General features: G+C 58.7%; 2 protein-coding genes across 8 annotated transcripts; one reads left to right on the plus strand and one right to left on the minus strand.

Moving 5' to 3' along the window:
• Positions 1–643: 643 nt before the first annotated feature.
• On the minus strand, positions 644–6,253 carry NOC4L (nucleolar complex associated 4 homolog). Of its 2 annotated transcripts, none has more exons than XM_022598013.3 (15): positions 6,065–6,253; positions 5,616–5,736; positions 5,021–5,127; positions 4,648–4,755; positions 4,329–4,478; positions 4,146–4,245; positions 4,031–4,065; positions 3,660–3,710; positions 3,466–3,577; positions 3,250–3,310; positions 3,004–3,114; positions 2,686–2,846; positions 2,514–2,596; positions 2,114–2,227; positions 644–2,027 (listed from the first exon to the last, which is right to left on the minus strand). In XM_022598013.3, exons 1-15 carry the CDS (start codon positions 6,179–6,181, stop codon positions 1,908–1,910), a joined length of 1,551 nt encoding a protein of 516 aa, XP_022453721.3. In that variant the 5' UTR covers positions 6,182–6,253; the 3' UTR covers positions 644–1,907. The 2 variants fall into 2 exon arrangements, with proteins under 2 accessions (XP_022453721.3, XP_022453720.3); XM_022598012.3 differs by having other exon boundaries at positions 4,146–4,248.
• A 55-nt stretch (positions 6,254–6,308) lies between these two features.
• On the plus strand, positions 6,309–14,792 carry DDX51 (DEAD-box helicase 51). 6 transcript variants are annotated; one of them, XR_016387446.1, is made up of 15 exons: positions 6,309–6,884; positions 7,881–8,031; positions 8,347–8,492; positions 8,604–8,675; positions 8,770–8,876; positions 9,041–9,149; positions 9,220–9,365; positions 9,512–9,710; positions 9,788–9,903; positions 9,985–10,101; positions 10,291–10,392; positions 10,506–10,569; positions 10,649–10,783; positions 10,998–12,353; positions 12,479–14,792. XR_016387446.1 is itself a non-coding variant. In XM_022598011.3 (15 exons), the coding sequence occupies exons 1-15, from the start codon at positions 6,333–6,335 to the stop codon at positions 11,022–11,024; spliced, it is 1,956 nt and encodes a 651-aa protein (XP_022453719.1). In that variant the 5' UTR covers positions 6,309–6,332; the 3' UTR covers positions 11,025–14,792. The 6 variants fall into 6 exon arrangements, 5 of the variants coding, with proteins under 5 accessions (XP_022453719.1, XP_089750451.1, XP_022453718.1 ...); XM_022598011.3 differs by having other exon boundaries at positions 6,309–6,645; positions 6,733–6,884; positions 10,998–14,792; XM_089894325.1 differs by having other exon boundaries at positions 6,309–6,645; positions 6,733–6,884; positions 10,506–10,563; positions 10,998–14,792.
• Positions 14,793–23,066: the final 8,274 nt, after the last annotated feature.

Below are 23,066 nucleotides of genomic sequence, written 5' to 3' on the forward strand. Positions count from 1 at the left end.
CCGCTGGAGGGGTGAGGCTGCCAGTAGCGGGTTCGCTGGTGCCTGTCTTTTTTTCTTTTTAAACACACAAACGTTTACTCTAAGCGCCTGCATTCTCGTCTCTGGGCTCAGAGGTGGGTCGCTCACAAGCGGCTCAGGATGGTCTCCTGGTACAGAGCAGGGAGCCGCTGTGTCCTCCGCCCTCAGGTACACCTGCCCGAGGCCCTTCCCTCCCTCCGCCCGCCCACATAGACATCTTATTTGATCCCAGGTGGTTCCAAAGCCCTTGAAAGTCTGAACTTGTACCTCCCCTGGAGCCAGGAGCCCTGCAGTCAGCCCCACGTGCCCCAGAGGCTGTCCCGGCCACCCCTCGGGCTCCTGAAGGGCAGGCAGAGCCCCAGCGGTGCTCCCAGCCCCCCCGTTCAGTTCTTACCTCCAACCCACCACGCGGCCTCTCAGCCAACCTCACAGCCACTGGGAAGGGCACTGTCACCCCTCTTCCCCCGCGGACAACCAGGGCCAGAGGACAGGAAATGGGGACCTGCCGGAGGGCAAGCACGGCAGAGTGCGGCTGCCCGGGCACCAGCGTGGCTACGGGCCACAGCCAGGACCTACGGGAGCGCAGGACGCCGAATGCAGACAAGACCAAGAGAGCCTGTTCAAGTGTTTTGTAGTTTGTAAATTTTTTTACACAGTGGCATTTTTCAAGAAAAGCGGGAGCTCTCAGGCCATCCAGCACTGCCCCCTGGCATCCCCACACAAGGCCACGGCGGCCTCTGGCCCACTGGACACTCCTGGTGCCAGACGGCCCGGCTCTCTCAAGACCGCCCACCCCCGACCCCCGCTCCAGGCAAGCCCTGCGCCCCAGGGACAAGGCGGTTTCCAGCTCAGTAACGAGGATCCCCTGCTGCTCGTGGGAAGACGGGTGAAGGGCAGCGGGGCCACGTGGTGTGCTGCTACCAGCAGGGTGCACTGGGACCCCGGGCCGGTGGGGGGGACCTGGACACCAGACTGGCGGAACCCTTCCCTGCTGTGACTCCAGGGTGCCCACCACAAGCTCCCACCCTGCTCCCCAGGGGGAGGGGCAGGGCGGGGCCAGGAGCGGGGCACAGGAGGCGGCGGAGGGCAGCGAGGTATCTTATCTCCCCGTGGGCTGCCCCACCCCTGTGCCCCCGTCTCCAGGCATGTGCCGGACCGAGCGGGTTTTTTAAAGGAAACTGGGTCACTACCAGAGCCGGAAAACCCGCCACCTTTGGCAGAAAAGAAACCTCTAAAAGATAACCGTGGAAACAACCGGGCTGCTGGCCCACTCTGCTCAGGGGGTGGAGGAACGGACCGGCCCCGCCTGTAACCCCTCGATAGGGCAGACGCTCACCCCCGGACTCACTGTGCTTCTGGGGACAAAGGTGACCTCAGTAGGGCCTGGCCAGGCACAGAGAGCTCGTGCCCCTCTCTGTGCTCCCCGCCGAGACTGACCGGGGCACAGAGCCCCCCCATCACTCCCACGTCACAGTCTAACTGCAGCAGAGAGGCTCTCACGGCCGCCCCGTGTCAGGAAGCACAGCGATGCAGAGGGCCTGACGCGTCTTGGGGGGGAATCGCAGGGGCCGACAGAAGCCACGACCTGGCGCGCTTGTAACTTGAGGCCCCGGAAGCAGGGGCTGCCCTGCAGCACCCCCCATACCCCACCTCACCCCTCCCCACCAGGCCGCAGGGAAGGGAGGGCCCCGGGCAGCACCCTCCGGTGAGGCCAGCAGGGTAGGCAGGTGGAGGGGCGGCAGGTGGACGGGAGAGCACCCCGCCGGCGCTCTGACCCCAGCCCCAGGGGCACAGGTGAAGGACCTGCACCTCCCGAGACCCCCGCCCACCAGCACCCCCCAGCGGCTTTCCCACAAGACCATCTGTCGGGGGCAGCGGGGCGCGCAGGGTCAGCTCAGCGCGAAGTGCTGGGCACAGAGGTCGTCCCGCCGGCCCAGCAGGCCCTGGGCCGGGATGAACTCCAGTGGCACCGGCTCGGGCCCTTTTTTCTGCAGGTCCTGCTCGAATATCTGCGGGGCGGGGACAGGCGGCCAGTCAGGCGCCCCGTGCTGCACGGCCCTCACTGCCCAGCGCCCGGCCCGCCTCACAGCCTCACCTGGAAGGCAGTGAGCTCCAGAAGCGGCACGATGCTGACCTCGGCTTCGGACAGTGCCTGGTTAATGGCGCTGGCGGCCTTGGACACCTCGGGGTGGTAATGCTGCTGGAGGGCCTGGAGGGGCACGTGGGATGTCACCGCCCCTCGTGGGCAAAGCGAGGGGCACAGGACGCACTGAGCAGGGGACCATCCCACCACCTCCGCAGGCCAGGGACAGGACAGACGGAGGCAAAGGCTCCCCTGGGTGAGCGAAGTGACAAGGCAAGGTGGGATCCTTGGGGACCTGGAAGAGATGCTGGCAGGGGCGTGCAGGTGGGGCTGGGTGGGTGGCCGAGCGGGAGCGCCCAGGTGGGGCGGCTCCAGGAAGCCCAGGGAGTGACCAGCAGGCAGGCGCCCTCACCTGGAGCTCCCACAGGGAGCTCTCCAGGGCTCGGCTCCGGGCAGGGTCCTCCTCTCGGGGGTCATAGGGGTCGGCGTCCAGCTCTAGGAACGAGACCCAGGCTCCAGTCTGCCACCTGCACCCGCGTGCTGGCCTCTTGGCCAGGCCTCCCAGGGCCTCCGGCCGCACTCACCAGGGCCCCTGGGGCGGTGCACGAGGACGCGGCAGGCTGGGTGTCTGCGCAGCAGGTTGCAGATAAAGGGCAGGACTGTGAGTAGAGCCTCGGGGGGCGCCGTCAGGGCCAGGCGGGCCAGGCGCTTGGTGAAGGCAGCCACCAGGTAGGCAGGCAGATGCCTGGGGGGCGGGGGGGAGGCGTAAGACTCCACTCCTCCGTGCCAGCCCCCAGCTCCCGTCCTGGCCTGCGGGCCGCAGCCCCACAGGGATGAGCGGGGCCCAGGCAGCCCTGTGGCTCTGAGCCAGGCCAGGTGTCCCCAGCCCCACCCCCACTCACGAGGACGACAAGAAGAGGTCGGCCAGGTGGAAGAAGCGAGCCCGGTACTTGACGTGGAAGACAGACGGGTCAAGCAGGCCATACAGCTTCCGGTAGAAGTCAGGGTACTCCCTGGCGGGGGAGGTGAGTGACGGAGCACGTGTCGGGGTAGAGCCACAAACAGAACAGATCGGGAATCCCAGCCGGGGTCACGGATGAATGAGCAGAGCTGAAAAGCCCTCAGACCACCCCAAGGCGGACACTCACAGGTTGTGCTTATGAATCAGGATGAAAAGTCCGTTCAAAGCCAGGAGGCTGACGGCTCCACCTGCAGACAGACGTGCAGCCGTGGAGCCCAACCCGACGGCACACCCCCGCCAGCTGCCTGGCCCAGGGCTGCAGAGGCCCCCCCCCCACCGCCCCCACCGCCGCCCTGGTCCCGCTGCTCCCGGCTCCGGGGCCCGCCAGGCGCTCCCTGCTCACCGACGTCACAGGCGCGGGCGAGGAAGTCGATCATGAGGCTGGGCTGCGCCAGGTGAGGCAGGATGGAGTCGTGCATGATCACCAGCACCTTCTTGCAGATACGGAGAGGCAGCTGCCAAAAGCAGCAGGTCAGGTCGGGCGCGGCCCGCCCCGCTTGCTGGAGCCTAGCCCTGGGGTCCCTCCCCCACCCCTACCTGGTGCTTGAGAAAGCCGAGCCACATCTGCTGGAAGGCCTTCCTGTGCTCCTGCGGGGAAGCGGCAAGGGTGGGCGTGCCCCACGCTCCCAATCATGCCCACTCTCCTCCTGCCTCCGGTACGGAGCCAGGGCCTAAGAAACCCCAGCGAGAGAACACCTCCCTCTCGGCCACAGGCCCTGTGTTCACAGCCGCCCTGGCAATGACACTCAGCCCCAGAGAGGCCTGGGCAGGCTGCCTCTGACCTCCGGGAACCGTGCCTGGGCCCTCGGGGCCTCCTGTGACCCCGGTGGCTGACAAGGCCAGGAAGGGGCGCTAGCCCAGGACCGGGGGATTCCCAGGGAAACCACCACCCACCCAGGGCGTCTCACCCTCAGATGAACGACCTTCCACTTGTCCGAGAGCTCTGCAGATAAAGCGAGGGGTCACCCGACAGGGGAGAAGGCCGGGCCCCTGCCCTCCCGCCCTTCCAGCCCCGGCGCTTACCCGCGTGCTTCACGTAGAAGTTGGAGGGGACGCTCTCCTGGCGGGGCAGGCTCACGGAGGACAGCAGCGTGAAGGCGTTGTTCCAAAAAGCGAGGGGCACCTGCTGCAGACCTGGCCTGAGCACCTGGACGCCGTGTGCCCGTCACCCCCTGCCCCCATCCTCTCCCGACCCAGGCGGCTCACCTCAGGGCGCCCATCAGCGGCCCGGGCCACAGCGTCCGCCGCGGCCTGCATCGTGTGGTAGCGGATGTCGTCGTGTTCCAGGTACTCCCGGAACTGACAGAGCAGCAGGGAGCGGTCCTCTTCTGGAGAGAGCAGGCCTCCTACCACCGACTGCGGGGGAGGGGGAAGAAGGTGGTGAGCACCTCTCTGACCCCCAGGACAGGCGGCCCAGGTGTGGAGCTCACATAGCAGAGTCTGGGGGGGAGCTTCCAGAGTCCCCCCAAACCCCACAACCCACAGGCAGCCGGGGAGACCTGCAAGCGGGCAGCCTGGGCCTCACCTTGAAGAGCTGGTAGGGGAAGAGATAGTTGCCTTCCCACTTGGGCTTCTCCAGGGGGTGTTCACCCTCCAGCTGCACGAACTTCATGAGGGTGCTGAGGGCCAGCTCCTAGGAGGGGTGGCAAAGGGACCGCGAGGCGCCCGCCACACGTCATCCCTGCAGACAGGCCCACAGAGCTCCCCCGGCCCTCAGGCCTGAACACCCTCAAGATAAAGCTCCTGTGAGAATCAGGAGACAGAACGGACGCAGCCACACCAGAGGAACCAGCCACAGAAAGAGACAGCACCCTCACCTGGACCGGCACCTGCAGCCACGGCCCCAGACCCCTCGCAGACCCGTGCGCTGGCAAGCAAGGCTAGCGGGCCAGACTCACCTTGATCCGAAAGGAGGAGCGAGCCAAGAGCTCCCCCAGGCGGTTGCAGCAGCTGTGGTACCGGTGCCGCATCCACACCTTGTACTTGCGAGTGGCCCCCCGGGACCCTGCAGGTGGGGCAGGGCGGTCAGCCCACACCGACGCCCGCACACGCCAGACGGGACCCAGCCCCACCCTCCCCCTGCCCTCTACCCAGCCCAGCCGAGGAATGAGTGAAAACGAGTCACTGTGGTTCCAGACCTGGGGCAGGACCAGCACGTTCCCCCAGGCAGGATCCTCTCTCCTTTCACCCCAAGACCCAGACGTGCCAAGGACTGAGACACATAACTCTAAACCCCCGTGGAATTGACAGTCAACTATACGCATCATCAAATCCCACAAGAGGCACAAAACAAGACAAACAGTTACACCCCACCCAACCTTTACTTACACCTGGCTTCAACGCCCCTATTACCCACCCCTTCCCCCAAACACAATCTCCTGATCCCACCGACCCGCGTGGCCTATGATGGAGTTTTGGGGGGGGGGGACTCATCCCATGTTCGCAAGATCCTCCTCTAACCTTGTCAGAGACTAGGCCCTCCTGGACACTGACCTGCCATGACCATCTCCTCAGAGGGCAGCTGGCCCACAAACAGCTCTCCGCGGGCCAGCAGGGCCCCGAAAAGTCGGCTGCATGCACGCACCGCTTCGTGGACCTCCTCCTGGTCCTCAGACTGCGGGGAGACGCCGGTCGCGGGGTGCCCCGCCTGGAGCTGTGGTCCCTGCCCCCTTTCCCGACCAGGACCCCAGCCCCACCCCACCCCACCCCTGAGCCCGCGTGACCCTCCCATCCCACCTCTGCCAAACCCCGCACCCGACCCTCCAACCTGGGAGCCCTGCGAGACTGGAGAAGACCCCCAGAAAAGTCCTGAACTCCGCTTTGCAATTAGCTGCCGCATTCCGAACCCAAGCCCCACCTCGTCAGAGCCCGAGAAGGCCCCCATTCTGGTCTCCAACCCCGGGACCCGGCCGCGACCCCCGCCGCTCCCCACGGGCCCCCACCTGCAGCACGGCCAGGATGTCGAACACGGCGTTGGCCTTGCCTCGGTCTGCCAGCACCGCCTCCACCAGGCGGCCCAGCGCCCGGCGCGCGCCCCCAGGGCCGGCTTCCCCTTCCATGCCGCCACCCCACGCGGCCGAGACCAACCCAGCCGCCCACCGGCTCCGCCTCCCGGCGCTCCACTGACGTTGCCGCCGGCGCCTGATGACGTCACGCCCCGCCCCCTCGTCATCGTGGCGCGCCGGGCCGGACTGGCGCGCGGCGTGTGGCATGGCGCTCTTCTACGTCGCGCGGTACGCGGGCCCCGAGGCGGCCGGGGCGGAGGCCGAGGCGGACGGCCGGGCTCGCGCGCTGCTGGAGCGGCTGCGGTGCCGGGCCCGAGAGCGGCAGCTGCAGAAGCAGCCGCCGCAGCAAGAACCCTCGGAGCCCGCGGAGGCCGCGCAGACCGCGCAGGCGGCGGGGAAGCGGCGACGGCGGCCGCGCAGAACGCGGAGGCGCAAGAGCGGCGGGGCGCCGGGGAGCCCGCACGCACCTCCCTGCAAGCGGCGGAAGGCGGACGACGAGGATGAGGACGCGGGCGCAGGTAGGGCCTCGCGGGGCGAGGCGGGGCCCTGGGACTCGGGACCGCGTGGGGCTGACGCGCCGCCCCGCCCCCGCTTCTGCCGCGCAGAGAGCAGCGAGGAGGCGCCGGCGGGGAACAGCGTGGGCGCCGAAGCCGCGGGGTCGCCGGAGGGCCAGGGCGGACCGCCCCCCGAAGAGGCTTCTGGTCCCCCAGCCCACGCCCTGGTGCTCGGGGGCTTCGGGAGGAGCAAGGCGCCAAAGGTGAGCGGCCCCGGGGGGAGGCTGCAGCGCTGGGGTGGCTGTCGTTACCGTGGCTTGTGTTCGTGGGACGGCATGGAGGACGGTGCTTGCGCCTGATGGGTGTATGGTTTGTGTTCGGTGAGTGAACACCTGAGCCGGCCGACTGCTGATGTCTTAGCATCCTTGTTTATGGTTTGAATCCTGTGCAAACTCAGCACTTATATTTTCAATTGTAAGAGTTCTCTTTTTTTTCCGAAACCAGTGGGTTGACTTGGTTTCCGTGCTGCTGTCACAGAGATCTCTCTAAACAGCTTCGCTTCCTTGGTGCACATTTAAGGAGCTTCCACTGTGCTCGCCAATCTAGCCAACAAAATGGGAGATCCTACCAGGTCTACCAGGTTCCTGGGCGAGTTGCAGATTCACGTCAACATAAGATTTCAGTAGTCGAATACGTGAGCTAAAGGATGTCTGGAGCGTGAGCGTCATCATGAAGAATAAGAGAGGCTGGGCAGAGTGCCCTTGGGGAGATCCACTTTGAGTTGGAATCAGAAGACAGGGATCAGCCTGGTTAAGGTGTGGTGGGGGCAGGGAAGTGTGTGCCAGGGAGAGGGCCGAGTTGGGGCAAAGGCCCCGAGGTAGCAATGAGTTTGTTGTGTAAAACGACAGAGGGTTTGTATGGTTGGTGCAGAGCCAGTGATAGCAAACAGAAGCGCGGGCAGGAGAGTGCCAGGTCACGGGCACCTTGCGGGTGTAGTCCGGAGCACGGGTGTTACTAGGTGCGAAGGTGCCGCTGGGTGGTTTGGCTCAGGGAGCTTTCTGGTATGTATTTTTCACGCCTTTTAAAGGCTTCACGGAGAGTGAGACGTGGGCGGTATAGGAGAAGCTAGAAAGCTTGCCTCTTTCTTGCGGCCTTTTCAGCCTGAGTGTCTTGAGCGCTTGGCTTATGGGGCCTTGCTCTGCTGGCCTGGCGGGTTTGGGAGTGTCCACCGCGTCTCTTTCTCTTTCCCTTTGTGATAGGTCCAGGCTTTCCTGCCAGCGTGGCTGGCTGAGCCAAGCTGCGTTGGAAAGAGTGTCACCGAAGGCCTGGTGCCTATTGACGATATCCCGGAAGTCCACCCGGACCTGCGGAAGAGGCTGCGGGCTCAGGGCATCTCGTCCTACTTTCCAGGTGCCCCTGCCCTGCGCAGGTGGGGTGGGGTGGTGGTGGGAGCAGGGTTTCCTTCCAGAGCACCTTCTCCCAGAACCGTGCAAGGCCATCGCTCAGCAGCTGTCCACACAGGCAGCCTGTGCACATGTCCAGTGGCCGGTGTGGTCCTGGCCTCAGCACCTCCAGCCTCTCAGCACTCCGGGAGGCTCTGCTGCGGACCTTGAGCGAGAGCCCAGCCCAGAGGTCACAGACGGGGAGGCGGCCCTCTCCGGTGCCTGTGCTAGTACTGGGTGTCCCTGCACCGATGTGACGTGCGTCTCGCCGTTCCTTGTCCAGTGCAGGCAGCAGTGATTCCCGCTCTCCTGGAGAGCACAGCCAACGGGTTTCTGGTAAGCAGAGGCGGCTACCGGCCTAGCGACCTCTGTGTGTCTGCCCCAACGGGCAGTGGGAAGACACTGGCCTTCGTCATCCCCGTGGTGCAGGTGAGCGCAGGGAGCCCTCGCCCTCCAGGCGGGTCTGCAGGCAGGAGCGGCTGACGCGGGCATGGGCGGACGCGGGGGGCGGGCTGATACGGGCGGCTGTCTACCCCGCAGGCCCTGCTACGGCGAGCCGTGTGCCAGGTTCGGGCCCTGGTTGTGCTGCCGACCAAGGAGCTGGCCCAGCAGGTACGTGGGCCCATGCCTGGAGGTCAGACCCAGGGGCTTTGTCACTGCGGCGCGGGGCCTCAGGTCGCGCTGGTGATGGCTGCTTTTCCTCCAGGTGAGCAAAGTGTTCAGCGTCTACACAGATGCCACTCCTCTTCGGGTCGCCCTGGTCACCGGGCAGAAGTCGCTGGCCAAGGAGCAGGAGAGTCTCGTGCAGGACACGTAGGTTCCTCCGGTCTGTGGGCTCCTCCGAGAGGTAGGCTCGCTCTGTGCAGCCACATCGTAGCCATCTGGCCCCGGGGAGCAGAGCGCCGCCGTCCACAGGGTCCCCATGTCGGGGGGGGTCAGTGCAGGGCGGCCCTCCTGAGCCACTCTCCGCTCCACAGAGCAGACGGCTTCCGCTGCCTGGCAGACATCGTGGTGGCCACCCCTGGCCGCCTGGTGGACCACGTCGAGCAGACCCCAGGATTCAGCCTCCAGCATCTCCGCTTCCTGGTAGGTGGCCCACGTGGAGGGAGGCCCGGGCCCAGACCCGAAGCTGACCGCGGTCCCCCCCACCCCGCAGGTCATCGATGAGGCCGACCGCGTGATAGACAGCATGCACCAGGCCTGGCTGCCGCGGGTGGTGGCCGCGGCCTTTCCCAGTGAGGGCAGTAGGGATCCCTTTGCTCTGCTCCAGAGAACACAGCCCCGGGCTGTGACCGCAGCCAGGTACCAGGCCCTGCACTCCGCTCGGCGCCCAGTGGGGCCGCCCTGGGCTGGTCCCCTCCGCTGTCCCCCGTCTGAGACGCTCTCCCACCGGGCTGGGGTGGGCTGGTCGGGCTGTGCTGCTTTCCCAGCGTCCCCTCCCTTTCCAGCGTCTGCTGCCCCCAGATGCCACTGCAGAAACTACTCTTCTCAGCCACTCTGACCCAGAACCCCGAAAAGCTGCAGCAGCTCGGCCTCTACCGGCCCCGGCTCTTTTCCACGGGCTCGGTGCACGGGGGCCTCAGAGACCCCGACGTGGACGTGGCCGGGGACTTGGGCGGGAAGTACACCTTCCCTGCGGGGCTCACGGTGAGCAGGGCACTTGGAGGGGGGAGGGGGCGCGTCTAGGCACCGGGCTGTGGCCAACCTCGCGCCGTCCCCCGCAGCATCGCTACGTGCCCTGCAGCCTCCGCCTCAAGCCGTTGGTCGTCCTGCACCTGATCCTGGAGATGAATCTCTCAAGGGTTCTGTGTTTCACCAACTCCCGTGAGAACTCCCACAGGTGAGGTCCACGTGGTGCAGAGACTGGAGGGGAGAGGAGGTGGTTCCCCCAGCCCACCCGGCTCTGGCCTCTCCCGCCCAGGCTGTTCCTGCTAGTCCAGGCTTTTGGGGGCGTGCGCGTGGCCGACTTCTCCTCCCGCTATGGGCCTGGCGCTAGGAAGCTGATCTTGAAGCGGTTTCAGCAGGGGAAGATCCAGCTGTGAGTACCTGGGAAGACAGGCCGGGGTCCTGCTCTGGGGAGGGCGCTCGCTCCGGCGTCAGCCTGGGCTCCTGAAGGGCGCCTCGGGCCCTCCCCAGCTCCTTGGCGGCGTCCCCAGCAGGGCGGGAAGGGGCGTGTGTCCCTGCTCCCGGCCTCAGGCAGGGCCCGCGGCCCCTCGTGTCCCGCCAGCCTCATTAGCACCGACGCCACAGCCCGCGGCATCGACGTGCAGGGCGTGCAGCTGGTGGTGAACTACGACGCCCCCCAGTACCTGCGGACCTACGTGCACCGGTGCGGGACTGGCCTTGGGTCTGGGGAGGGGGTGGCTTGCGGAGAAAGCCTGGTCCCAACAGCCCTCAGGGGCTGGGGGCCACGGCTCTGGAGGAGGCTGTGCTCCGTTTCAGGGTTGGAAGAACCGCCCGCGCCGGAAAATCCGGACAGGCCTTCACGCTGCTCCTCGAGGTGCAGGTCAGCCTGGGGGTCTCAGCCCGAGGTGGGGCCCCGGCGGGGCGGGAGCCTCTTCCCCTCACGTGCTCCTTCCCCGCAGGAGAGGAGGTTCGTCCGGATGCTCAGGGAAGGCGGGGTGCCCAGGCTGGAGCGGCACGACGCCCCCAGTGAGCTCCTGCAGCCGCTGGTCCCACGGTACCAGGAGGCCCTGTCCCAGCTGGAGAGGGCCGTCAGGGTGAGGCGCCGCGGGGGCTCGTCTTGGGACAGCCGAGGTGGAGGGAGGAGACGGCAGGGGGGCCCACGGCCCAGAGGGGTCTGGCACCGAACTGGCTTTCCGAGCGGGCGTGGGGATGGGGCGTCTCTGCCCTCGGGGGTGGAGGGTGGGGCCGGCCGCAAGGAGTGAGCGGCGGGTGGCGCCTGCCAACCCCTGCCAACCGCCACCCCTGCAGGAGGAGCAGAGACAGAAGGCAGCCTAGGCCGGGGCTCGGGGCTCTGCCCTCGTGGTGGGGGAGCCGCCTCCTTTCTGGAAACATCCCAAGCACCGGTTGCTGGACGCACGAGCAGGAGACGGGGATTCCTCAGCTGAGCGAGCCTCGGTCCCCAAGCACGCTGCTGCCCTGGGCCCGGCACCCTGGACACAAGGCTCCGGCCCAGGCCTGAGACTTTCCAGGGGGCACAAGGTCAGCCCCCTGTCGGGTGGTCTTTCTGGAAGCAAGTCTCCAGTGAAACTGTTTACGCTCCCCTGGAGCTGACGGGGTGGCGTGTGCCACGCGTTAGGCTGTAAGTTGGGGATCAGCCTTGAGGTACCTTCAGGAATTCAGTTCTTCTAACAGTGTGAGCCACCACCCTGCGTGGGAGAGGTGGCCCTGAGTCCCTCGCTGTTGGGGTGAACGGTCGGCTGCTAAGTAGCCGTTCCCCGCGAGGCGTCACAGAGACCGGAGGATGCGCTGCGAGGTCATCGCAGCTGTACTTCACGATTAGTCACCGCGTGTGTGAGACGAGTGTCCAGGAAACAGGCTTCAGAGCACTGACCGCCGTCTCTGAGAAAGCTTCGTTTCCAAAAGTCACGTGTTGACAGAGCCTTAATGGGAATGAACCGCAGCTCCTTGTGTTGGCAGAATAACCACCATGAGTCCTGGCGTCCCGTGTGCTCGCTGTCGCCCGAGTGGACGTCATGGGGCAGAGTGGGCAGCTTACGGGAGAGCACGCGGACCGGGACTCGGGTCGCACCAGCCTGGACCTCTTGGGGCTGTAAACGCACTCTGCATACCGAACCAGCTCACATTTCAGTCCAGGCTTCGCACGGGACCCGGGGGATGGTACAGCCATGCACAGCCTCTGAGAGGCGGCTTCCCGGTCTGTGGATTGTATCTCAATAAAGCATCTGTTTAAAAACAAATATGGACTTCTTCCCTGGTGACGCAGTGGTTAGGAATCTGCCCACCAATGCAGGGGACACAGGTTCAAACCCTGGTCTGAGAAGATCCTACATGCCACAGAGCAACAAAGCCCGTGTGCCACAACTACTGAGCCTGCATTCTAGAGCCCACGAGCCACAACTACTGAGCCTGTGCTCTAGAGCCCACGAGCCACAACTACTGAGCTTGCGTGCCACAACTGCTGAGCCTGTGCTCTAGAGCCCGCGAGCCACAACTACCGAATCCTGTGTGCCTAGAGCCCATGCTCTGCAACAAGAGAAGCCACCACAATGAGAAGCCCGCGCACCGCAACAAAGAGTAGCCCCCGCTTGCCGCAACTAGAGAAAGCCCGCATGCAGCAATGAAGACCCAATCAGCCAAAAATAAGTAAATTAATTTTTTTAAATAAATAAATAAAATTTTAAAAAATAGTGAACACACATGCCCCTGGGTGATAGGATTGCTGGAAATACCAGATTGCCTCCTCAGTCTGCCTTTTCCTTTCCATTCAGCCACGCTTGTGTCAGAAGACAGGAAGAGGCCCAGGCAGGTGACTGAAGACAACGGCTGAGCCTTTAGAAGTTTCGTAATATTGATAATTGCCAGCAGAACAAAGAACTCCGATGTCACCTTTACTGAGCATTGCGGAGTGGCCGGGCGCGTGGGGACAGGAGAGAAGCTGCAGCGTGTGCGGAGGCCCCGAGCCTGCCCACGCGTTCTGGGAAGAGGTTGAAGTGGGGGTTGGGGGCTGGGAGCATGCAGCCACTCATGGGGGCACCGCAGGCGCTGCCACTGCCGCGGGAGACCGAGCAGAAGCACCTCGGCTGTGGCCTGTCCCGAGCCTTCCTGCCCCTCACTTCCGGGAGGGGGGGCCCGGGAGTAGCAAAGTGACCACCAGGCGGAAACGACATTGCCTGCTTTCGCCCTTCACTTTGAACTTGGAGATACAGCGCCTCCCCTGCACCTGCTGGGTCTCTGGGGCCTTGGGCATCTGGGAAACGGGCGGTAGTGGTGTCTGTCTTCAAGGCAGGCTGCAGTGTGCAGGTCACTTTGCTGTTGGGTTTCAACAGTGACTTGCTGGGCATTTATCTGGAAAAGAAGACGACTTCAGAGAAAAGCAAAGTAGCAGGAATTAACAGCGTGTAAGCCAATCACTCATACTGCAAAACAAACTCATAGAAAAAGAGATCAGGTTTGTCATTACCAGAAGCAGGGGGATTGGATGAGACGGTCGAAAGGTACAAACTTCCCTTTATTAGATAAATAAGTATTAGGAATGTAATGTACAACATGACAAATATAACACTGCTGTAGGTTACACATGATGTGTATGAGAGCTGTTAAGAGTAAATCCTGAGTTCTCAGCACAAGGAAAACATTTTTTTTTCTATTTAATGTTCTATCTGTGTGAGATGGCGGACGCTCGTTAAACTTACTGTGACAATCACTTCATGTGTAAGTCAGATCATTATGCTGCACACCTTAGACGTACATAGTGCTGTAGGTCAATGACATCTCAATAAAACGGAGAAATAAGCAGCAAAGAGTGAAGGGGGCGCGAACGTGGCAGACCAGCCTCGCAGGCATTCCTGCTGCCACCGCACGCACGGCAGGGTGGGCACAGATGCTCTGTGCTGGCAGGAACTGAGCTCACAAAGGCTCCAGGGGGACCTCAGACCCCGGAACTGCATCCCCCCGAGGGTTAGAACTGATCAGGGTTAGGACTGAGCAGAGCCGGGCCGGGACCCACCGGTCCAGCAGCTGTGCTGGTCGTCCGACGGCCCTGGGATGGCTGTTCGGCCCTCCTGGGGGTACCCCTCGGCCAGGCCGGCCCACGAGCACCGAGGCACGCAGATGACAGCGTGGCCTTGGTGCAACCATTCTGCTGCCCTCGCTCCCCTGGGCACGCGGGGCAAGGATGGGGAGCGAGGCACCTGCAGGTCTCGTCACCCAGGAAAGCCCCAGGTGCTGCCTCTCAGAAGGCTGTAGGGGAGGTGCCATTCTCTGGTGCAGCGAAGCCTCCCTCCTGCTGAAGAGCAGTCTAGACTGTGCCCACCGGTGCTCCTGGGAGCGTTGCCTGGCAAGTGTGTAAGGGGGTGCTGTGGCCTGCCAGCTTCTCCTCCCCCGGGCACATCGACGCCTTCTGGTACAAGAGACAGAGGAGGAGGGTGGCGAGGCCACAGCCGCAGCTCTGGACACATGTGCCGTGTCTGCGAACCCGCACCCCCAGAGCATCACGACAGAGCCATGAAAAGGCAAATAAGGGGACTGTCAGGTACCATCCAATACTCCGTCTACGACTGGATGCTGCCCATCACCCCACACTCCTCTCTGTGAATTCCTATTCCCGCTCCATTCCCCCCCACAGAGCTAATGTATTTTATGCTTGGAATTATTTTATAGACCCCCGATCGTGCGTCCCTGCAATAGAAATGTGCTCCAGAATTGACCACAAGGCTCTAAGTGTTCAAAAATAATAATCTTCTGGCCGCTGAGCCTGCGCGTCCGGAGCCTGTGCCCCGCAATGGGAGAGGCCACGACAGTGAGAGGCCCGCGTACCGCAAAAAAAAAATAATCTTCTGGATTGAGAAATCGGTACAATTATTATTGGTATGCAAGTAATCAAAATGACAAATGTATTACAGTTATGGTAAATAATTACTAAACATAAAAAGTAAAATTCAATAGATGGAGAGGGCTAATCTGTTTTCTTCAGTTAGTTCCTGTGCCCACAAGGCTCAGCGTCAACTCTATTCTTCTTTTTCCAATTTATAAATCAAAACACTGAAAAAATCCCATTCCCATAAATAAACAGATGGCACCAGAGAGCTTTGTTGTCGAAACGTCACTCGATCTTTTGGTCCCTTTCTGAGCTCTGTGAGGTCAGTTGCCAAAATCTACGTCCAGTGCTCTCAGTTGGAAGGATGGGTCCTCCAGGTCGTGCGGAGACACAAAGAAGCTGCCACCTGGAAGCCGCTGCATCCCCGCCCCCAGCCTGCCTGAGAGCGTCCTGTCCTCAGACTTGTGCCCACGCGAGCGGGCACGGTGGGTGGAGGGACACCCTAAAGAAGCGGCTCCCCTGAAGCCATCCGTGCGGCACCCCACGGAGCCTCTGTTTATCCCAACCCTCGGAAGAACTCTCCGGTTTCTGTAGTTACCACTGAGAAGTTAGCCATCGGTCTAACTGTCCTTCTGCAGGTGATCTGTGTTCCCTCCACTCCTGTGACCTCTCCTTGCCTCCTGAGTTTACCGTTGGCCTAAATGTGTCTGCGGGGAATCTTTTCTTTATCCTGTTTGAGACCTTCTGGCTTTCCTGAATCTCTGGATTGGCACCGTAAGCCGGTTCTCGAACGTCCTCAGATATTACCTGTCTCACATTCTCTTCTGGAACTCAACTCCGACATTAGACCTCTCACCCCTCTGCCATCTGTCTCTCCACGCATCTTTCTTTCTTCTTGTTCTTCGTGTTGCAGTAGGTTGATTTTTCTCCAGGTCTCTCTGTCACTAATTCTCAAATGTACTGTTTACTCTCCCATGAAGTTTTTAAAAACTGCAGTAGAATTTGCATACAGGGGACCTCTCTGGCAGTCCAGTGGTTAGGACTCCACGCTTCCACTGCAGGGGACACGAGTTCGATCCATGGTTGGAGAACTAAGATTCCACGTGCCACACAGCTTGGCCAAAAAATAAAATTCAAACTGCTCTAAATAAAAAAAAAAATTTTAATAAAGAATTTGCATTGAGTAAAAATCACCCCCCCCTTTTTTCTGGCTGCACTGGGTCTTTGTTGCTGCGCGGGCTTCTCATTGTGGTGGCTTCTCTTGTTGTGGAGCACGGGCACTAGGCGCGCAGGCTTCAGTAGTTGCGGCACGTGGGCTCGGTAGTTGTGGCACGCGGGCTCAGTAGTTGTGGTGCACGGGCTTAGTTGCTCCACGGCATGTGGGATCTTCCCGGACCAGGGTTCGAACCCGTGTCTCCTGCATTGGCGGGCGGATTCCTAACCACCGTGCCACCAGGGAAGTCCCCCAAATCGCCCTTTTTGATGTATGGTTTTATGAGTGTTGACAAAGGCCTGTGGTCATGTAACCACCAACGCAATCGAGAACAGGACATTTCCATCACCCCCACAAATCCCCAATGGCTCTTTTGAGGTCAGTCCTTCCCCCCCCCGCCCCCACCCCACCCCTGAGACCCCTGAGCTATAGTCTGACCCTATCGTTTTGCCGTCTCCAGGACGTCATATAAGTGAAATCATAGAGTATGTAGCCTTTTGTGTCTGGCCTCTTTTGCACAATACATTCGAGTTTCCCCCCTGCCGTCTGAGCACCAGCAGCCTGGTCGGCTACCTGAGTGCCACGTCATTGTCCGGAGGGGCCGTGGTTTGCTTCTCCATCTGGCAGTTGAATGAATGGGCTGCTTCCAGTTTGGGGAGATTACGAATAAAGCTGCTATAAACATTTGCATATAGGTTATCATGTGGATGTGTGTTTTCACTTCTGTGTAAACTGTGAGAAGTGAGGTTGCCGGGTCAGAGAGTAAATGACTGTTTAAGTAAAATACATAAGAAACTGCCAAGCTGCTTGCAACGGGGCTTGACTCGTGGGCGCCGCCCCCCCGGGAAGGCACGGGAGCAGGCCACTCCTCACCCTCACTAGCCAAGGTCCTCGTTTTTTAGCTGGCGTGTCCTTGTATCTCCTTGCGGTTTTAATTTGTATTTCCCTAATGAAAGGATACTGACATCTTTTCATGTGCTTATTTGCCATTCTTAGAGCTTATTTGGTGAAGTGTCTGTTCAAATCTTTCGTCCACTTTTAAAAATGAGTCTTCTTTCTTTTGTAAAAAAAATATGTGGTTGCACCACGCCTTACTTGCAGTAGGTGGGTTCCTTAGTTGCAGCTCATGGGCTCCTTAGTTGCAGTTCGCCAGCTCCTTAGTTGTGGCACGCAAACTCTAAGTTGAGGCATGCATGTGGGATCTAGTTCCCTGACCAGGGATTGAACCCGGGCCGCCTGCATTGGGAGTGCAGAGTCTTAACCACTTCGCCACCAGGGAAGTTCCAAAAATGAGTTATTTTCCTGTTATGGAGTTCTGACAATTTTTTAAAAAAATAAATGTATTTATTTTCATTTTGGGCCGCGTTGGGTCTCTGTTGCTGCGCGTGGGCTTTCTCTCTAGTTGCGTTGAGTGGGGATTACCCTTCGTTGCAGTGCGCAGGCCTCTCATTGTGGTGGCTTCTCTTGTTGTGGAGCCCAGGTTCTAGGCACGCAGGCTCGGTAGTTGTGGCTCGTGGGCTGTAGAGCGCAGGCGGGCTTAGTTGCTCTGCGGCACGTGGGATCTTCTTGGACCAGGGATCGAACCCGTGTCCCCTGCATTGGCAGGCGGATTCTTAACCACTGTGCCACCAGGGAAGCCCTCTGACAATTCTTTACTGTGAAATGATAAGAAGTATATGTTGTATATTGGTCTCTGCCCCCAGCTCCTAGAACCCTTGGAATCCACTGAGTGGCAGGGGTGCCAGGAGGGTCTTTTGTTCCAATGAGGTGACTTGGTGGGCTCCTGGCTGGGGGTTGGTCACCAGAAAGACCAAACTATGATCAGAAGCTTGGAACCTTCAGCCTCACCGCACACACACACACCCCCCATCCTCTGGGGAGCAGAGAAGGGGTAGGCACTGAGGTAATAATCAATCCGGCCCATGTAACGGAGCCTCCACAAAACCCCAAAAGGACAGGTTCGGGGGAGCTTCCAGGTTGGTGAACACATGAAGATTCTGGGAGAGTGGTGCCCAGAGAAGTCAAGGAAGCTCCACTTCCATTCCCCACACTTTGCCCTATGAATCTCTTCCATCTGGCTGTTCCTGAGTTATATCCTTTTATCATAAACCACTAACCTAGTAAGTAATCTTTTCCTGAGTTCTGTGAGCCGTCCTAGCGAATGATCCAACCCAAGGAGGGGTTGTGGAATCCTCCAATTTATAGCCAGTTGGTCGGTCAAAAGGACAGGTGACAACCTGGCACTTGTAACTGGCATCTGAAGGGGGTCGTCTGTGGGGCTGGGTCCTTAGCCTGCAGGCTCTGTGCTAGCCTCGGGCTGTCAGCGTCAGAACTGGGCTCTTGTAGGACAGCTGGTTCATGTCACGGAGACCTGGAGAACTGCTTGGTGTGGGAGACCCCCATGCAGCTGGTGTCAGAAGTGTTGTGAGTAAAGGAAATGCGTTTTTTCTTTTATTTATATATCCTATTACAAGTGCTTCATTGGCTGCGTCTTTTGCAAATGTTTTCTCCCAGTGGCTCTTCATTATCTCAATAATGTTCTTCACATAGCAAAATGTTTTTAATTTTAATAAAGTTCCACTTTTCCTTTTTATTCTTTTATAGATTTGTGCTTTGGATGTTGTAGCTAAGAAATCTTAATTTAACCCAAAGCTACAAAGATTTTTTCCTGTGTTTCAGAACTGTGAGTTCCACATTGAGGTCTCTGATCCATTCTGCGTTAATTTTTGCATATGGTGTGAGGTAGGGATTGAGATTACTTCCACTAATTTTTAAATTTCAACTGTTTTATGTTTAATTTCTAGAAGAACTATTTGGTTCACTTTCTTTTTTTATCTGCTTGGTCTCTGGTGACCCCTTGTCTCTCCTCCACGCTTGTTATTTCCTTTGTTTCTTTAACCATATGAAATACATTTTGCATTTCTTATTCTAGATCCAGCAATTCTGGCATCTTAACGTCTCTACAGGTGTGAGTCAGACCCTCACTCCTGAGGCTCTTCACTGTGTATGCTGTGATTTTCTGTCATGAGCATACATTCTGGGGGCTGCTGGCTGGAGTTCCTTGAGGCCTGGAGTTGAGGGTTCCTCCAACCAGGCTAACATTTTCCAAGGCCAGTCCCCTGGGCTCAGACATGTGCTAATGGCTTCCCGTCCCTCACTCAGTGATTATTCATGAGAACACCACTGGACCAATTCCACCATCTTCCTATCTGACACCAAGGGAACTGAGGATGAGAGGGGAACACCCTGCCCGAGCCAAGAGGCAGTGGGTGTCTTCAGCCCCTCCACTCCATCACAACTTGGGACTAAAGCCCAGGATACAGGTGATTCCCTATTTCCAAATATGTTTGTATAAAGTATGTGTATTTTATAGACAAATGTATTTTATAAGATGCTCAGATCTCACTTTTTTCCATCATAATACATCATATAAATTCAGGGGAAACAGTTAAAAGTTTTTCAAACCACATGATCCGATATAGAATTTCTATCCAGAAGAATTCTCAAACTCAGTTTGAAGAAAAAAAAAATTTTTAAAGCATTTAAAAAATTTTTATTTATTTTTGGCTGCATTGGGTCTTTGTCGCTGCGTGTGGGCTTTCTCTAGTTGTGGCGAGCGGGAGCCACTCTTCATTGTGGCGCGTGGGCTTCTCACTGTGTTGCCTTCTTTTGTTGCGGAGCATGGGATCTAGGTGCATGGGCTTCAGTAGCTGCGGCACGCGGGCTCAGTAGTGGCTCGCGGGCTCTAGAGCGCAGGCTCAGTAGTTGTGGCGCACGGGTTTAGTTGCTCTGCGGCATGTGGGAGCTTCCCGGACCAGGGCTCGAACCCGTGTCCCCTGCATTGGCAGGCGGATTCTTAACCACTGCGCCACCAGGGCAGTCCCTGCACACAATTCTTAACATACGTACCAAAAATCGAAAAAATCTTGTAGTTGTGATTCTTTTCTGAACAGTTATTCCAGTGACTTTCCAGCTTAATATCTGGAGGCAAATTTTCCTTAACAGGATAGCAAGTACCAATATCTTCAAATATTGATATGCTGTTCCATCATAAGTCCCACTAATTCACAATTTAATATCATATACTGTACATACTCAAATTGTCCATCGTTAACAGCACATTAACAAAGTTACTAGAACTGTACTACCACGACCAAAGATGTTACAGAGCACACAGAATTCTGACCAGGAGAGCCAAGATCAAGGAGTGAGTGGTTTGCTTCAGGAAAAATTCTACCAAAAACAACATGGGACGAGAAGTACTTTAAAGTGTTGGGGGTCAGGGGGATGGGATGAATTGGGAGATTGGGGTTGACACACATACACTATTGATACTATGTATAAAATAGATAACTAATGAGCACCTATTGTAGAGCACAGGGAACTCTACTCAGTGCTCTGTGGTGACCTAACTTAGAAGGAAATCCAAAAAAGAGGGGATGTATGAATATGTATAGCTGATTCACTTTGCTGTACAGTATAGAGTAACACAATATTGTAAAGCAACTGTACTCTAATAAAAATTACCAAAAAAAAGTGTTCAAGACATTAAATGCACACCTGACTCCAAATGCCATGTAGTAAATGCTTTGTATTACAGGATATAAAAGCTACCCCCATCTATGGAATGTTAAGCTGACACCCAAGACAGTCAGAGCCTCCCGTATTCAATATCCCACTATTTTCTGGTTGTACCAAAAAATAAGTAACCAGCCAATGATTTCACCTCTTAAAAAAAAATTTTTTTTTTTACACTTAAAAAATGGGATGAGGGGGGATTCCCTCCTTTTTAAAAATGTTTCTAGAGCTCCTAAAAAACTGTCATTTACGAAACAGTTGGTAAAAATATTCCTCTGGATCGTGCAGGAAGAGAGACAGGGACCACTGACAGGATCAGGTGTGTGATACTAATCAGACTTGGCTTCTCTCTCTCCTGCGTCAACAGAAGCTGGGCTGTCCTCGTTTTTAGTTTCTCCATTTTCTGCAGGTACACCTTTAGTCTCTTGGTTAGCCACTTCAGCCTGTTTTCCCTTCGCTCCCCTTTTCCCTTTAGTTTGCACCTTTTTTTGAAGATTTATTCTTTCCTGCCGCCTTTTTGGGCTTCGTTTCCACTTCTGCAGGAGCCGGTTTAGCTGACAACCATTAAAGGAGAAAGTCGTATTTCTCTTGCTACCTTGATGTGAACATTAAGAAAACACTTTTATAAATAAACGAACATCCTCTCTGCTTGGCAAAAGGTTACAGAAATGCGTGCGCAATACCTCTGTGTCACTCTGTAGGCATTGGGCATCCCCACTCAACGCACGGAGCACCCAGTAATCATCAAGACCCAACACCACAACTGGAAGGCAGTCACGTGGGCTGAGAGGTGCTCCACGTTCTCACGTGTCATTGGCGGACGCCGGCCCCGTGAAGCCCGGGAACAGACCTGGGAGCTGGGGCTTCGCGCGCGAGCTGCGCGAAGCCAAAGCAGTTTTCGGCGAGGAAGGGATCCTCACTCAGCTCTGGGGCCGGGTTGTGAAGTGTATGCTAGGCCGCGCGGTCTTCGGGCTTGAAGGCAAAGCTGAGCTCCGTTCTCGCTCTCCGTCGTGGGAAAGGCCTCCGTGGGCAGGGGTGACGAGGCGCCTCTCCCGACAGACGCCCCGGCGGGGCCGGCCGAGGAGACGCCGCAGCCCGGACTCCACTCTGCCTCCCGGGTGTGAGGCGGGGACACCCCGACCAGCGACCCCTCCAGACACGCGGCGCCGACGGCGTCAGCACCGCGGACAGCGGCCTCCCGGGGCCGGCGGGGCAGGGGGTCCGCGGCCAGGGTCACGGGGTCGTTGAGGGGGAGGTGGACCGGGGGAACGCTGGGGCAACGGGCTGGCGGGGAGGCCGAAGGAGAGCCGCGCAGCCCTAAGCGCCCGCCCCCGCCCCGGCGCGGACAGGCTGCGGGCCCTCACCGCGGCGGCCGGGCGACGCGGCGGAGAGTGCTGGCGGGGACAAGAGCGGCGGCAGGCGAGGGCGGGCCCGGGCCACCCGACCCGACCCAACGCAAGCCGGCGGCCGGCTTGGACCCAGTGCGCAGGCGCGGCGCCGGCCGACCGGCGCCGGCAGGCGGGGCGAGGGCGGGAGGACCGGAAGCAGCGGCAGCTGAGGCGGGAACTGCACGCGAGGCTCCCGGCCCGCGCCTGCGTACTCCCGCGGCTTTCTTCGCCCGCGGTCACGTGCGCGCCAGCCTCTGTTCGTTCCTACCGTTCGCCTGCAGCCTTCCGTCCACCCGTCCGTCCGCTCCTCCCCTGCCCACCCACCGCCTCATCGCACACTTAACTGCCTGTTGCGTTGACCAAGCACGTCCTGTCCTTGCCCTGGCAGGACCTGCGGTCTAGGGAGAAGGGGGCACACATCGGCAAATGGATGCCCGGTTAGAGGAAGTAGGGCCGAGCGGCTGAAAAAAGGAGGTGGAGGTTGAGTGCCCATTTTAAGTTAGGGGGCGGCAGTCAGAAAATGCCTCCTAAGGCTGTTTAGCTGGGATCTGAAGACCCACAAGGATGGTTTTTTCCCTTGTTTGTGACCAGGGAGATGGTCCAGCGGGTCTGTCCCTGGTTTCACTCTGGCTACCTTCAACCACCACCTGCCCTGCAGACACAGTGAGCTTTCAAACTTGTAAGTCAAGCTGTCTTCCAGGCTTCTGCTTAGCATGAAGTCCAGATCGCCGGCCGTGGCCTTGTCCCCGTTTCTTCATGGTGCTTACACCATTCTGAATCATTTTATCATCTGTCTGGACTACTGGAACGTAACCTCCTTTTCTACTTTGCTCGTAGCTATAGCTCCAGGGCCTAGACACACAGTATGCACTCAGTATAGCATCCGCTGAATAAACCAATAATTTACCCATCGAAGAGCCAAGTGTTGCTTTTTTTAAAAAACTTCCACCATTAGTGATAAAGTTGGCATGTATTATGCTTCAGTAAATACTCACTGCACAGGGACAGAAGCACAGAGCAGCTGAGGAAGTGCTGCTGTCTAGTACAAGGTAGCACTGGAGAACAAGAACATTACGAAGAAAAATAAACGCACCGGGTCCTTCCTCCTCGTGTGGCTTTGGAACACAGTGGCCAGGTGGACATGGTCTCTGAGGAGAGAAATGGTGATTTCACTGAGAAACTCCATCCCTTCTAGTTCTGGCTACCGTCTGGGGGAGGAGCGAGGAGAAGAAAACCTCCGTTCGCAACACTAACTTGGTTTCCCTGTGTCTTGTTTTCTCTTCACACAAATGAAATGAATATGACTGGTATCTATTTTAACCTGAACAGTAGCTTTCTATGAAAGACAAAACAAAAAAGCA

The sequence above is a fragment of the Delphinapterus leucas genome, chromosome 14 (assembly GCF_059928025.1).
Source record: "Delphinapterus leucas isolate spDelLeu-1000000601 "Yukka" chromosome 14, BTC_Dleu_Yukka2, whole genome shotgun sequence".
NCBI lineage: Eukaryota > Metazoa > Chordata > Mammalia > Artiodactyla > Monodontidae > Delphinapterus > Delphinapterus leucas.

Excerpts from the sequence above, each read along its gene's own strand:
- NOC4L (XM_022598012.3), bottom strand. The coding sequence starts at position 6,181 with ATGGAAGGGGAAGCCGGCCCTGGGGGCGCGCGCCGGGCGCTGGGCCGC. Across the intron at positions 3,711-4,030 it reads GGAAGGTCGTTCATCTGAGG|GAGCACAGGAAGGCCTTCCA; the intron begins GTGAGACGCCCT and ends GCTTCCCCGCAG. Across the intron at positions 2,847-3,003 it reads GACCTCTTCTTGTCGTCCTC|GCATCTGCCTGCCTACCTGG; the intron begins GTGAGTGGGGGT and ends CCCGCCCCCCAG.
- DDX51 (XM_022598010.3), top strand. The coding sequence starts at position 6,333 with ATGGCGCTCTTCTACGTCGCGCGGTACGCGGGCCCCGAGGCGGCCGGG. Across the intron at positions 9,150-9,219 it reads TCCAGCATCTCCGCTTCCTG|GTCATCGATGAGGCCGACCG; the intron begins GTAGGTGGCCCA and ends CCCACCCCGCAG. Across the intron at positions 10,570-10,648 it reads CGCTGCTCCTCGAGGTGCAG|GAGAGGAGGTTCGTCCGGAT; the intron begins GTCAGCCTGGGG and ends CCTTCCCCGCAG.